This window comes from Lampetra planeri, chromosome 22 (genome assembly GCF_965212315.1).
Source record: "Lampetra planeri chromosome 22, kcLamPlan1.2.h2, whole genome shotgun sequence".
NCBI lineage: Eukaryota > Metazoa > Chordata > Hyperoartia > Petromyzontiformes > Petromyzontidae > Lampetra > Lampetra planeri.
Genome location: NC_136128.1, coordinates 1,151,857 through 1,168,023, shown reverse-complemented (window position 1 = coordinate 1,168,023; position 16,167 = coordinate 1,151,857). Strand labels below are relative to the sequence as shown.

Sequence of the window (16,167 nt, the reverse complement as noted above, 5' to 3'; positions counted from 1 at the left end):
TATGGCCCGCAGCTTCGGTCTTATAATGTGTTATTTATGGCTCGCTAGCTTTGTCAGAATAAATAAATCATAAAACTTTAAAGATGTAATTCCTCCTTTCACCACATGATGGCAGCACCATTCTAATGCTATCTGGCTCTGCATCCGTGCTGCGAACATATCGTCAGATATTCAGACAACTGGGGGACAGGGGAGTGGCTTTTGATTATATCTAATTAGCCTGCGATGAAAGCACCGATGCATCTGACACTGCACAACTACTTATTTTTTAAGAAGAGTTGATGACAACATGAACGTGACAGAGGAGCTGCTTGACCTCAAAACCCTTAAAGGGCAAACCAGATGAACAGATTTATTCGTTTCTGTTTGTGAAGCTATTGATGATATGGAGTAAAGTTTCTGGGATCATTACCAATGGTGTGCCTGCCATGGCTGGTGAGCGAAGTGGATTGTCGACACTGATCTGCAATAAAGCCAGCGAAGAAGCAGGTAACGCTATTAAACTTCACTTTATCATTCACCAGCAGGCTCTCTGCGCCAAACATCTCAAATTTGACGATGTTAAGAAACCAGTGGCAAAGGCAATCAATTCTATTCGCTCTAAAGCTCTATACCACCGACAGTTTCAGCAGTTCTTGCGTGACATCCAGGCTGAATACGGTGACGTAATATATCACAACGATGTGCGGTGGCTAAGTCGGGGGTCCGCACTGCAGCGATTTTTCTCTCTCAAAGAGGAAATTGGAAATTGTTTTGGTGAGAAGGGACAACCAATGGAAGAACTGTCCGATCCTGTATGGCTGGCAAATCTGGCTTTTTAGGTTGACATAGTGAAGCATCCGAATGCGCTGAATGTTAATCTTCAAGGAAAAGATGCAGTGGTGAGCCAGCTATACGCTCACATCAAGGCCTTTGGAACCAAACTGCAACTATTCCAAAGACACTTGTCCCAAACAGAGCCCTGCACCGTGCACTTCCCAGCTTTGAAAGAGGTAATTGACAGTTTCCCACAGGACAACATCGGTGTGCAAATGAATAGTTATGCAACAGCTATCGCATCTCTTTCTGTGGAATTTAACAAACGCTTTCGGGACTTTGCAGTTATTGAAAAGGACATGTTGCTTTTCTCTTCTCCCTTCTCCGTGGACCCTGATGATGCTCCTCCACAGCTGCAGCTCATTGAGCTGCAGTGTGACGATGAGTTCTCTTGTTGACTTTTACCGGCAGCTGGACAAAAGCAGGTTTCCAGAAATGCGGTCATTCGCTAACAAAATGCTGAGCTTATTCGGCTCCACATATTTGTGTGAGCAAATATTCTCAGTCATGAACTTTAACAAGAACCGATTGAGGTCAAGGATGAGTGACTCCCACTTGCGTGACATTTTACGCATCTCAACCACTGCCCTCAAGCCAAACCTGGTCTCTTTACTGAAATCTAGATCTCAGTATCACCCTTCTCATTAGTGTCAGCAAGTTATCTGTTCCTTGATCTGAAATTGAGTGTTCTGAACGGTAACATCTGTCACTATTAACAGTGAAAAGCCTAACGCACACTAATGCACTTGGACTTATGGCACTTGTTTTATTAAACTCTTGAATAAGATTTTGTTATAACTGTTGATGTTATGTACCTGTATATGTGACACAAACTATTGATTTCTGAAAGATCATGTAAAAGACATGGGCAAAATTCACTTGTTTTAAAGTTTAATGATAATATACCACTTTGCATTACTTATAACTCCTGTTTAAAATGTTCATGAGGCAAAGATATTTAACTCATGGAAATTTAAGGTATTCTATAGTTTGTTCAATGTTATCTGACTGAATGAAAGGCAGAATTGTGTTTTTAGAGTTGTTCACATCTGCCTGAGTGGCTTATATTTAGTTACATTGTCATTTGAAAAATAAAGGTAATTGTGACAATGACAATTGTTTTATAACAGTGTGTATTTTCATATAACTTTTGTGGTTAAAAAAATGTCAGAAGGAACTATTGGCCCCCAGGCATCTTCACTTTATCAAATTTGGCCCTCTTTGCAAAAAGTTTGGACACCCCTGCCTTACATTATACACTGTGCAACACGGTTTTTGTTGTTCCTGGGTACTAAGCGTTATTTTCTAATTGCTTATGCCTCAAAAGTACAGAAAATGGCTATTATTCCCCACAAACTTTGCTTTTGTGACCAAGACTTTACGTGAAGGAATGACACAAATGCACACCACATTTTCTCATTGAAAATAGGTACGTTTCAAAATATCACTGTCCTGGTCACAAAAGCAAAGTTTGTCGGGAATAATAATAGCCACTTTTGTACTTGTGAGGCATAAGCAATTGGAAAATAATACTTACTGCCCAGGAACAACAAAAACGTGTTACAAAGTGTTATTACAGACCGAATCAGACCTTATTGGTCACCCTGTGCCCTTAAACATCTCAAAGTCCCACCACGAGGGAGAAACACAAACAAATAGACACACACACAAATAGACACACAAATAGACACACACACAAAGACACACAAATAGACATAAATACACGCAAATAGACACACACAAATAGACACACACACAAATAGGTACAAATACACACACAAATACACACACAAATACACACACAAAGACACACAAATAGACACCAATAGACACACAAATAGACACAAATAGACACACACACAAATACACACACAAATAGAAACACAAATAGACACACACAAATAGACACACACACAAATAGACACAAATACACACAAATAGACACACACAAATACACACAAATAGAAACACAAATAGACACACACAAATAGACACACACACACAAATAGACACAAATACACACAAATAGACACACACACAAATAGACACACACAAATACACACACAAATAGAAACACAAATAGACACACACAAATAGACACACAAATAGACACACACAGACACACAAATAGACACAAAATGTGACCGTATGGACCCCAGACCACCTCGTGTCTCCATCTTTCCTTCATGTCGTTTTTTTGTAACGTCTGTTCGATGTAATTCGCTGATCCGCCCCAATAGCAACTTGACATCTGGGCAAAAAGCTTCACAGCTCATCGGATTCCGGAAAGATAAAAAAAAACCTCTGAGCTGGCACCACCTCCTGCTGCTGCTGCAGGCCACGTGACCGTGACACGCGGAAGCTGCGCCAGGAGCGCGGTGCCGCCTCCACACAACATCGCCAACATCACCTCCTGTTCACAACATCACCGCCTCTCACAACATCACCACAGTTCACATCACCAACATCACACAACATCGCCAACATCACCTCCTGTTCACAACATCACTGCCTCTCACAACATCACCAACATCACACAACATCAACATCACACAACATCAACATCACAGTTCACATCACCAACATCACACATCACCACAGTTCACAACATCACCATTGTTTACCACCGTTCACAACATCACCACCGTTCACATCACCAACATCACCAGTTCACATCACCAACATCACCATTGTTCACAACATCGCCGCCTCACAACATCGCCAGTTTACATCGCCGCCTCACACAACATCGCCAACATCACCACTGTTTACCACCGTTCACAACATCATTGTTTACCACAATTCACAACATCGCCACTGTTAACGATCCTTCGCCTCTTCATTGCAACATTGGCGACTTCGCCGTCGCACGCTCGACGGTACTGCCACGAAGCCGTCCATCGCCTGTGCGCCGCGAGCAGCGGTGGCGCCACGGGGTTACTGCGCCGGCATCTATCCAGCAGTGGAGAGCGCCGTGCCGCACTCGCCGCGTTATACAACGACCCCCCCCCCCCCGCGCTTCGTTGCGATGTCTTTCACGCATGGGGGGCTCTGACGTGGGGCCCCCCCACAACCAACGCGCGTTCCGCGCCGCTATTTGCAGAGGTTCCTCGGTTCGACACCCACAGGCCGCTCCGGTTAATCCTGCCGGGTTTATTGACCCGTGACAATTAAAAAACTACGACGCGCCCGTCTGCTTTACAGTGGAACGCTCGAGATCCCGTGACAAGCGGTGGCTCGGAGATGTCGTCTCCCTCGCCTGCTATGCAGGATGATGCCGTGGGTTCGTTCCCGACCCCTGACGCCTGCTGCTATGTATTTGGAGTTTTCGTGTCTCTATCCTCGTGGTCGCGTGGATTTTTCTCCGGGTCCTCCGGGTTTTCCCTCCAAACATTTATAAACATGCGTTTCTGAGTGCTTGCCATTTCCACGTAATAAGCCACTTATTTGAGCTATTATTTGTGGCCAGTTCGCTTCTATATGGCTCAGTGGGCTTTAACGTAAAATAAAAAAAATTGTTTTAAGAGGAGGCCATTGTGTGCCGACATAATGGCCCAAATTTTGCCAAAATGTAATGACACTGCAAAGTAATCCGTTGGAATGTTCGTCGCAAGCATCGCCCCCAGACTGCGAAAACTTTACAAGACCCTCTTCAAAAAAAGTCACGAGACTGAATGAGGCTTCCTGGGTAAACAAGCGTATTATTAAAATAAATAATTATATTCTTACACATGGCAATATGTTAAGCAGCTGTACAGTCAATTGCCAGGTCTGCTCAGCCATAGGATTACTTAAGGAGAGTGAGTTCGTGTTGTGTTGCAATTCCTAAGTTGAAGGAGCGTAAACCACCACAGCGGTTTACCAAATGGTCTACAAATGGTGTACATAAATAGAAATAATATCCAAAAATAACACCACTTTATCGGGGCCCGCGCCATGCTCATTTTAGATGCAATTGAACCACAGTCCTCGAGGCTTGAAGTTCTAGCCCTGCTTGACATTTGAAGGGGGGAATATTGGATAGTTCTGCACTGCCCTCTGCTGCCTCTCAAGTAACCACCACCCAGAGGCGTAGCTAGGATATTTTGTGCCTGGGAACGAACTATAAAATTGGCGCCCCTCCCCGTTTAATCACATTTTCCTATTACATCGAATAAGGAATAACAATTCAAATTTTAATGAAACATTGTATTTAAAGAAGCAAATTTATAGAAATTATATTACATGGCTCACTCAGTCACTCGTAGACTGGTTGACATAGTCTACAAAAGATTAATTTTTCTTGATTTCACTGTCGCAAACTGGTCAATCACGTAATCAAAATCAGTTTTTTCCAATGTTTCTCTTTCAACGCTAAGAAGAGCAAGATCGCTGAGACGATCTTGTCTCATTGAAGCACGCAAATACGACAAAATAAGTTTCAATTTGCTGAACGACCGCGCTCACAGCTTGCAATTGAAACTGCTATTGTTAATAAAATTTGCAGTGAAATTTGCAAATTCGGAAATATGTCGTCTCCATAAAACACAATAAAACCAAGAAGATCCAAAGGAGTTTCTGGTAGAACTTCAATCCGGTTACTGAGCAGCATTTTGCAATCTCCAATTTCTGTGAAAAATAAGTGGCCATTGATGTCGGTGTCATAGAAATTTCCAAAATCTGTGCAATTTTGACGAATTGCATCGACATCTGTGTCGGATAGAAGAGTTTTGACGTCCATCAGAAATCCCAATTGTGTTCAGGTCTTTTAGTCGTAAAAAACGTGTTGACATCTCCTGTTGAAGTCGATAAAATACGTTCTTCATAACGCGCACAATTTCTTCTTCTGCTGAAAGTCCTGCATCTCTTGCCAGTTCTCCTGGCATCTTCCGACGTCGCCTACGTCTTCTGTCCACATCGATCCCCCAGGCTGTGCATCTTGTTTTGGCGTTTTCTACAGCAACTTGGCTCAAATCATCACGAAGCTTGACAAATTCATACTCCAAAGATTCAAGATCAGTTGCTGCTTCCTTGAAATTCATAGTAGGATCCTGTAAGCGCTTCTGAACATGATCAATTTTTCCAAGAATGACATTCCAGAAATGTAATAAAACTATGAAGTAAAAATTTAATACGCATGCCTGTAACTGTTCTGCATCACTTCTGGTTTCAGGCGTCATAGTTACGTCCTCCGATAATTTGTCTAGCAGCCCTACTAGTTCATCCAGTCCTTCATAGATAGCTTTAACAGCTTCTGATCGTGCACTCCAGCGTGTTTCAGGCCGTCGTAGTTTCCGCCACCAAAAAACAGGCCAGTGACTAAGGCTGAAAGACTGCGCCTGTCGTTTGGGACGTTCTTCCATGTAAGTTCTTAATAGGCGCTCGTACCAAAATGTAATTACATGACATGTAGGCTGTGTGTGGCGGGATATATAAACTTTTAGGTTGAGGTGTAGATTTGTGCAGTAGTTTCAGGCTGGCGCGCCCGCCGCAATAAGTCATAATGTAACGTTGTAAGCCTCATTTTGGCGCCCCTTTACCTTGGCGCCCGGGGACGCATGTACCCTACGCCTCTGCCACCACCTGACCCGGCAGCTAGACCTCGGCAAGGTAAGGTAAAAGTTAAAAGGTAAAAACAACGAGTCTACCTTTACCCTACCTTTTACCTTACCACAATACAATCACTCTACCCTTACCTTTTACCCTTTTGCAGGTAAGGTAAAAGGTAAAAAGCAACGAGCCTACCTTTTACCCTACCTTTTACCCTTACCCCATACAATTACCCGATTACAGGGTAATTACTGGGAAACTACTACACATGAAAAAGGTTTATAACGGTAAATGCTATAGGTAGAGCGCTTTATTCATATAGAATACTCTCGATGATTCCAATTTTACACGCTTGTTGTCGTCGCTGTCGTCGCTGTTGTATCCTCAAATCTTGTAACTCAATTTTAACCCACTTCCTAATGTATCGACTGCACACTTGGTATTCTTATGGCATACTGATGACAATACTATATTCTATCATAAAAAAATATATATTTTAAAATATAATTTTTTATATGTTATGTTTCGGTTTGGGTCTAATTGTCGATGCTCAACTGTCTTGACTGTAATTGGCCACGGTCCCTTACGTTGTGGCAAGCTTCGGGGCCACTTCCTGGAGTCGTGAAGTTCTGCCATAACTAGTACATTTTATAAAAGCGTGTTTTAAAAAAAGTATTTTTTAAATATTACTTATTAAATGGAGGCCACGGACTGCGCCATGGAGTTTTTATCGGTAAACAAGGCACCGTATTTACCGGGTAATGCTTCGCGCTACCTTTACCCTACTGGGTAATTCTTCCGAGCTACCTTTACCCTACCCTTTACCTTACCCCTTGGCATGTCGACACCTTTACCTTTTTACCCGGTAAAAAGGGTAAATTACCTTACCTTGCCGAGGCCTACCTGCAGCCCTCTGACATGCTTTGTGAATGGTGGACACTCATCCGAGCACGATCCGGGCTCACACGTGCTTATTTCAGTTTCGTCAGTGAGCGTGTGCCACGGTTTATAACGATGCTTTGTGGTTCTGTCTTCAAACAGGTCACCTTCACAATCTAGGTAGAAGCACACAATGGACGACCTTGAGCAGAAAAGGGAAGATGCGTTGATGGCTTCAAATCAGGATACAGGAAAAGAGGAGTCTGAGCAGGATGGGGAAAATCTTCCTCCAGCAACAGACACCATTGATCTGGGGCCAGAGGAGAATGATGGTATGTAGCATTTTAAGCAAAAGACCCTGAACCTATGGCCGATGCAGGTGAATGTTAGAGGAGGTGTTGATTAGAAGCTTTTGTGACTGAAGGAACCCATACTCTTTGGTTTTGTCGGTAAAGTCACGTAGGTATAAAATAAAATAAATCACGGCGTTTCGATTGCAACACAAGCGGTCGTCTTCAGGTGGAAAAAATAGAATCCAGCAGTGGAACTGCTGAACCAGCGAGAGAGCAGCTACAACAAGGTTATATATGTGTCGATGGAATTCCTTTCCAGCTCAGACCCCGCTTGCTTGCCCATCGCCGCATATATAGCCTTGTTGTAGCTGCTCTCTCGCTAGTTCAGCAGTTCCACTGCTAAGTTACCGTATTTTCCGCCTGATGACGACCACTTGTGTTGCGATCGAAACGTCGAGATTTATTTTATTTTCGACCTACGTGACTTTCCCGAAAGAACCAAAGAGTTTAGAGGAGGTGGTAGCTTGTAAATCGCACACCTTGCTGACAAAGCTTTGCATTTTATTATTCAGGAAGGCGACCGGGTTGCTCAGAGATCAGAGTGCCGAGTTGACACTTCTGATATATTGGGTTAGAACCCAGGCAGCCGCCTGTGATGACCCTTGTTTTCAGGTGCAATGATTTCAGCCTCGTCACGAATCACTGCAGAAATAAAAACTTAAATTTTTATTTAATTTGTCTATATTCCAGCTCTGACTGGAATGGGATGAACATTTATTTCTGGGGTAAGGCCGGAGGGAAATTTTGTCCCCTATTGTGTGTATTAGAAATCTATTGAAGCGGTCTCAAACTTAGTTACGCAATATCCCATTGTGTTGTGGCTGTTCTGTAATATTGTAGTGACAGAGAAAGGTCACTACTGTGTCGGCCCGTACGAAGGCTGGGGGCCCCAAGGGGGTGCCTGGGGGGTCACGTGGTGGAGGGATCCGGACCCTCCCAGAGGTGGGGGAAGTGAGGCGTGTCCTGGGAAGGGAGGCGTGGCCTGAAGAGAGCCAGCCACGCCGGGGCGGAGCCAGCCACGCCAAACCAAATATAAGCGTGGTGTGAACGCAGAGCGAGGCGGCTGTTGTACTGTACTCCAAGGTGAAGACATCTTCGGTCGTCAAGTCCCGAGTCGTCGTCCTGGGCCAGGCAGGCCGTTGCCTGCCTGGTCCAGTCTGTGTCGTGTTCCAGAGTGTTAGTGAGTTGAGGAAGGTGGTCACCACCTCATGTAGAGTGTTATATTATTTACCGTTTAATAAATAGTGTTGCCTCCAAGTTGCGTGTGTGTGCACCTAATTTGAACCTACTACATTTGGCGTCAGAAGTTGGAAAAATAAATATTGCTAGGTGTTATCCTAGGGAAGTAAAATGGGCACACGAAAAACAAATATACAACTCACCTGGACGCCTTCGTACAACGGGGACGGTGTGACGACCATCCTTCGGACAGCCCCGGGGATGGCAGCCCCGGTGACAGAGAGAGAGAGAGATGGCGCTGCACGCGGAGCGGCGGGACTGGCACCACACTGCTGCTTCGCCGCCATCGGGAATGGAGCGACGGAGCCGCGGGGAGAGGACACCATCGTCGCTGCGGGGGCTGGCAGGGGAGGCCCGGCCATGCGGGCCACGGGGTTCCCGCCATTTCGGCGGCTGGTCGGGGCGCGGTTCCCGCCAAAGCGCCGCTCCTGCCATTTCGGCGGCTGGTCGGGGCGCGGTTCCCGCCAAAACGCTGCTCCCGCCAACTCGAGGGCTGGTCGGGGCGCGGTTCCCGCCAACTCGAGGGCTGGTCGGGGCGCGGTTCCCGCCAACTCGAGGGCTGGTCGGGGCGCGGTTCTCGCCAACTCGAGGGCTGGTCGGGGCGCGGTTCCCGCCAAAACGCCGCTCCTGCTGCCGAAATGCCGCTCCCGCCGACATCAACGCCTGCAGAGGGGGAGTTCCAGCCTTCTGCTCGAGCGCGAGAGGTGGATGGGTTCGCAAGAGCAGGCTGTGTTCACCATGCAAGATTCTTCGGGGTGTCCCAGTGCTCCACCTTGCCACCCTCCACTATTCACAGTTTGCCAGGCGAGTCGTGACATGACAAGCACCCGGCCTCAAGAAAAATAATAATAACTTCACCCATCTTGCGTGTGCCGGGTTGCGATCGCGGGTGTTTTTTTTTTTAACTCGCTGGTTTGCGGAGCGTGTTCGTCCGGTTGTGTGCGTGATAAAGTGACGCGGCGACCATGCGGGTTTCTGCTTGTAACAAGTGTTGTTGTTAAATACGGCGTCGAGATCGGTATCTTCTGGGTGTAGTTAATGATTAATTCGTGTTGGTGTCCCGAGCTCCGTTGATATCCTGTATGTTGCCGTGTTAATGACTCGTGTTGTTACATCGTTTTGTTGCGAAATCGCCGTTGTTATTGTGTATACTGTATGGAGTTTCGCTCGTGATTGCCACGTGTAACTGTAAGAAACTTTGATCGTCATTGTTGCCAAGGTACAGACCGTATGGAGCTTTGCTTGGAATTGTTAACAGTGTATGGAATGTTGGGTACTTGCTTGTGATTGTTTACTATGTACGGATTGTCTGGAGTATTGATTGTGTGTGTTGCCATGTGGGGACTGGATGGAGCATTGCGCCAAACGATTTACTGTACGAACTTCGTATACTGCATATACTGTATTAATCAATTCGGCGATTCTTGGGGTTTGTGTATAGTTTTTTTGCTCTCAAAATTCGAATGCCCTGAGTCCCATGGTTAATGTTGAAGGGGATTTAGAAATGACAGGTTCGGTTTGTTTCAAACTCGCTGGTTGGTTCCTGTCCGTTGTTGCACAGATGATGTCTTTTGTGCGGGAATGCTCCTTGTGTTCTATATGGATCGGGGGTGCGTTTCCGTTAATTGCCATCAAATTGCGTTGCTCTCTCCACTCGGTTGGTACAGCTGCATGCTGCAACGCGAGTCTCGGAGATGATGTGTACGGATACGGGATGTGAGGTGTATTGTTGTGACCATTGAATATTCGGGATCGTCACAAATTGTGCGTACCTGTTCGGCATTGGATCAGTTCTGTGGGGGATCATAATTCAAATTGTATGTGTTGTGATGGTGTTAAATTGCGATGGTGACATGCTGCCAGGGATTTGGAATTGTGCTGCCGGTTGTCACCTATCTTGGGGCGCAGGTCCTGACCAGGATGGCCCAGTGAGTGTTGCGTGTCTAACATGAACGTTGTGGTCCCGTCATGCAATGGCTGACGGCTTGACCTGACAGCCCGGAGATTGAAACACTCCGTGGCATGTCTAGCCTAGTGGGCTGTGCGCTCACATGGCTCGGAGAGTGTGGTCCCGTCATGCAATGGCTGACGGCTTGACCTGACAGCCTGGAGATTGAAACACTCCGTGGTATGTCTAGCCTAGTCGGCTGTGCGCTCACAGGGCTCAGAGTGTGGTCCCGTCATGCAATGGCTGATGGCTTGACCTGACAGCCCGGAGATCGAGACACTCCGTGGCTTGTCTAGCCTAGTGGGCTGTGCGCTCACATGGCTCGGGGAGTGTGGTCCCGTCATGCTGTGTCTGACGGCTTGACCTGACAGCCCGGAGATCGAGACACTCCGTGGCTTGTCTAGCCTAGTGGGCTGTGCGCTCACATGGCTCAGAGAGTGTGGTCCCGTCATGCTGTCTGACAGCTTGACCTGACAGCCCGGAGATCGAGACACTCCGTGGCTTGTCTAGCCAAGTGGGCTGTGCGCTCACATGGCTCAGAGAGTGTGGTCCCATCATGCTGTGTCTGATGGCTTGACCTGACGGCCCGGAGAGTGAGACACTCGGAGGTGCGTTGAAACAGTGGGCTGGGGATTCGTAAGGTTCAGGTGGAGTTGTCCTGTTACGTTGGGACTGTATCCCTCAGTTGTTAGGGTGCATGTTGTGCAATGAGTGAACGATGGGTCGTCTCAGCTCGGTCGGTACAGTTATATGCTGCGATGCGAGTCTTGGAGAGAGACTGGCTCGTCTCAGCTCGGTCGGTACAGCTATATGCTGCGATGCGAGTCTTGGAGAGAGACTGGGTCGTCTCAGCTCGGTCGGTACAGCTATATGCTGCGATGCGAGTCTTGGAGAGAGACTGGGTCATCTCAGCTCAGTCGGTACAGCTATATGCTGCGATGCGAGTCTTGGAGAGAGACTGGGTCTCAGCTCGGTCGGTACAGCTATATGCTGCGATGCGAGTCTTGGAGAGAGACTGGGTTAAAATCCCACCGATATGGCCGACGTGTGCTACTGGTTGTGACGCCGCGTCGGAAAGGCGGTGGGGTGGTAACATGGAAATTCCCCCCCCCCGATATGGCCGACACGTGCTACTGGTTGTGACGCCGCGTCGGAAAGGCGGTGGGGTGGTAACATGGAAATTCCCCCCCCCCCCGATATGGCCGACGCGTGCTACTAGTTGTGACGCCACGTCGGAAAGGCGGGGGGGGTGCTAACGGGTGACTGTCATTGCATGCGTGATTCTAACGGGGGGGGGGGGGGGGGGGCTGTGCTGGAGCGTAAGTGGGTTAGCCAGTTTTCATGTATAATTGTTGTTAATTCCCCGTTTTCTATGCGGTTCCCTTTTACCCTCGTCGATTCTGTATATATTACGTGATTGTATTTCTTATCGGTCGCCGGTCATTTATTGATGTTGTTGGTTCGGAGGCACACCTTTTCGATGTTTCACAGTTGTGTTACAGCCGGGGACGGCTGTGTGTTTATACAGGGGGGGGTGATGTAGTGACAGAGAAAGGTCACTACTGTGTCGGCCCGTACGAAGGCTGGGGGCCCCAAGGGGGTGCCTGGGGGGTCACGTGGTGGAGGGATCCGGACCCTCCCAGAGGTGGGGGAAGTGAGGCGTGTCCTGGGAAGGGAGGCGTGGCCTGAAGAGAGCCAGCCACGCCGGGGCGGAGCCAGCCACGCCAAACCAAATATAAGCGTGGTGTGAACGCAGAGCGAGGCGGCTGTTGTACTGTACTCCAAGGTGAAGACATCTTCGGTCGTCAAGTCCCGAGTCGTCGTCCTGGGCCAGGCAGGCCGTTGCCTGCCTGGTCCAGTCTGTGTCGTGTTCCAGAGTGTTAGTGAGTTGAGGAAGGTGGTCACCACCTCATGTAGAGTGTTATATTATTTACCGTTTAATAAATAGTGTTGCCTCCAAGTTGCGTGTGTGTGCACCTAATTTGAACCTACTACAATATGAAGGGTTTGCATAGCTCTGCAAGAGATCCAAATGGTTTATTCATCACATGTCATGACTTAGCTAGTAAAATTGAGAAAATATTGGGGGGAAAGACCAAAAAAACTAAATATCAGCTTAATTTATGGCAAATAAAAATGTGTGCAACTTCATAGAGCACCTGTAACAAAGAAACATCACACGACGACACACTGTAAGTACACACTTTTAAACGCTCAGACAAATATATTGGCAATTTAAATCCGACTTGATGAAATTGTCTAATTCTGCTAATGCTCGTGTTCTTTTTGTGTGCAGATGAGGATGTGGCTGATATGAGCGCTCTCCTCGGTGACACGATGATGGAGAGTGTTCTCATCTCCGACTCCCCCAGTAACAGCGAGGATGACGGCACAACCGAGAGTGCCACTGTGCAGACCAGTGAGAAACGAGAAAGCGGCGCAGAGACGGAGCTTCGAGTGGGCTTCCAACCGGACGCCAAAGGAGACACGGTGGTCGAGCTGGCACGCGTCGCCTCCGAGATGCACGCAGCAACAGGGACGTCGCCACCACGCACCGTGAGCGACTCTATCGAGGGCACGAACAACGACGTCGAAATCGGAGAAGCGGACGATGCGCAATCGTCGCAAAGCGCCACTGCAGTGGCAGCGCTGGACCAGTTGAGCCCCGAGGAGGAGGAGGACTCGCTGCCTGTGTGCACCATATTCAGCAAGGCGCCGGCAACCAAGGTGCACACACGAGAGCAGCAAGCCGTGAAGGAGGACGGCTTCCAGAGCCAGATGGTGAAGTCAGCCAGCTTCACGGCCTGTGTCGAGCCGAGCAATCCTAAAGCTGGTGCAGATGTCATTCATCCGAGTCCGAGTCTCAGCAAATTCTTTGCAGAGGAACCCTCTACTACCGGGGCAGAGTTTTTCGATTCCTTTACGTCTGCGTCGGCCATCTCTGCGAACAACCCGAACGTTGATTCTCAGGCACCACCTTCAGGCTTGGCGTCCCTCTCTTTGTCTCCGTCTGAGAGCCAGAAGCTGTTTGCTGGTACGTGCATTTGTGATGGCAGAGTTTTTTTGTCAATGAAACTTGCAAACGGCTATTTCTAGATGGCAAATGTAAGTTCAATCACTCCATCATGCCGTGCATGTCACGTGACACCCACACACACTGTGTGTTTAATGTCCCTATGCTATGATGATGGACCATTGCTCCCAAATGTCACCTATCTGATTTTTTTTCCTTGTAAGGCCACAGTTTTTTACGAATGTGTTGAGTTTTTCTAACTTGCACATTTATATGTGGCTGTTTCATGTGCATTTCTCAAGAAAGCGAAGTTTCAAGTCACACATCAACCGAAGCACCCCCTTCACAAGCAGCAGGTGGCTTGGAGTCTCCGCAGCCGTTCTCGGTGTTCGCTGCAGGAGAGGATGCGTTTGTGTCGGCCCTGAGCGTGAGCGAGTCGGACCGGAGGCACGACGCATGGCTTCCCTCGGAGGAGACGCGCCGCACACTGATTGCAGTGGCCACTCAACAGTACGGGAACATGTTTGTTGAACGAGAGCGCCTCACCATGCCGGGACTCAAAGCAGACGCGCCACAGGTCAGAGTGATAACACGCTGGGCAAGCCCACTCTGTCAAGGTGTGGGGTGGCTCAGAGGTCAGAGTGTTGAGCTGGCTCTGCTGAGATCCTGGGTTCCAATCCCGAATTCAACTGCCGGTGATTAAACCAGGACCTCAAGTGGGTTGATGGCCATAGCTCAGTTGCCAATGACTGTGCACACAAAAAAATTGACGTTAAACTTGGTTCTGGGTTTTGGCAAAATTCCAATTCTGAGAATTATAAACATTGCTTTGATTCATGCTATGAACATTATTTTTTGTAGCAGGGTGGGTGGAAGAATGCCACCCATTAAACAGGTCACTGGATGGGATCTCAGGTAGCTCTGTGATATCCACTTCCATGGGCCATTCTCTAACACTGATTGTATACTTGTGATAAAAATTGGAAAAATGCAAAGTAAATAACTTATATTTGGGACCAACTATAAAACCATTGCAAATCATTGAAAAAGGTGCAAAAAAGTATATTTTTCAATGACTCCGTCTTCCCGTACCTTAAGTCAGTTTTTTGATAGTGACGTAGCTGAGCAGTGGCCCAGTCTACCGCTTGTTACCGATGTTTTCTATTTGAGTAGGGCAGCTGCCCTGGTTAATACTGCGGGTTATTAACCCTGCGTGCATGCTGTGTTATCCCTAGTGGATGTTAACAGTGGTGTGATGCTATTCTTTCAAAGAGTGGGCGGTGTGTGCTTGCATCACACTCCAAATTTGCCATTCCAAAAAACACTCGCAAATGACTTAATTGGGAAAACCACATCGTGACACTGCCCCCTATTGGCAAACTAAAATCGTCTGTGAAACATGCCACCTTCGTGATAGCCTCGCGCTATTTTAATAACGCTCATATCATGTGTGAAATTATCATAAACATCTTAAATGACTGAAAATAGGTTTTCCCCTTTTTTCTGGCAACAAAAGAGGTGTTGAGATGTTAAAACACGAAACCTTTTACAAGGACTCATGTCTGCATTAACCACAATACTTGTGGTCAGAATGCAAACAAAAAACATAACTCTGATGAATCGAAATATAACTCTGATAATGTATGCATTGTCTTTGAAACTGATTAGTCCACACCAGAGACAGCTTTATTTTCCTTAGGAGGTTCCATGATCTTGAATGACTGTATGGTCCTGCTCCCACGTGCGTGGCCATTGCAGGAGGACCCTGTGAAAGAGCTGCTCCACAAGTGCGTGGGGGAGCAGGAGGCAGCCAAGAGGAAAGTGCTCACGGTGGAGTCTGTGGAGCCGTCTTTGGCTGGACTTAAGCAGCTGATTGTAAGTAAGAAGCCATATTAGGCTCATGTAAGAAATACGTTATGTATGACTTAAATTCTTAGCCATTTTATTATCAATGGTTTGTCTCTCTTGTGCAGTTGTTACTTGTCATTCCATACGTGCAATGATCTTGTTTTGATTGTTAAATTATCCCATCATCAATAGCCATGATCAATCCCCTGCAGTGTGTCCTACCCATGCCCACTTAGGGTTATTAAGTCAATATGACTTCTCTAATTTGCATTGTTTCTCTGATGTATATCTTTGTCTTCCTTTCTTTGAGTGCAATTCTAGCATGCTTCTCTCCATGATTCTTGATTCCCTTTTCGTTTTCTGTTGCATTTGCTTCATTACCATCCTGGTTTCTGGACATACGCCTGAGTGTCAATGCACCTTAGCTTAACGCACGATACTGTTAGCATTGGCGATAAACTTCCAAGCGATGTGAAACCTAATTTTTGCTGTTGTGAAGACGCTTTAGGGAATATAAGGATTGGGCTTGATGAGAAATACAC

At 47.1% G+C, this 16,167-nt stretch overlaps 1 protein-coding gene across 4 annotated transcripts in view; it reads left to right on the top strand.

Annotated features, from left to right (window-relative positions):
- The first annotated feature begins 3,151 nt into the window (after positions 1-3,151).
- TRAPPC12 (trafficking protein particle complex subunit 12) overlaps positions 3,152-16,167 on the top strand; it is a 35,261-nt gene continuing 22,245 nt past the window's right edge. For 2 of the 4 annotated variants that reach the window (XR_013586593.1, XM_078604215.1), the window contains exons 1-5: positions 3,152-3,695; positions 7,387-7,556; positions 13,061-13,798; positions 14,080-14,354; positions 15,536-15,652. Coding sequence is in view for 3 of the 4 variants with exons in the window: in XM_078604215.1 (XP_078460341.1) it covers positions 7,418-7,556; positions 13,061-13,798; positions 14,080-14,354; positions 15,536-15,652 (1,269 nt within the window). In the remaining variant the exon portion in view is untranslated. Of the gene's footprint in view, positions 3,696-5,824; positions 5,849-6,082; positions 6,159-7,386; positions 7,557-13,060; positions 13,799-14,079; positions 14,355-15,535; positions 15,653-16,167 lie in introns of those variants that run through there. The other 2 variants (XM_078604217.1, XM_078604216.1) reach the window with 2 other exon arrangements.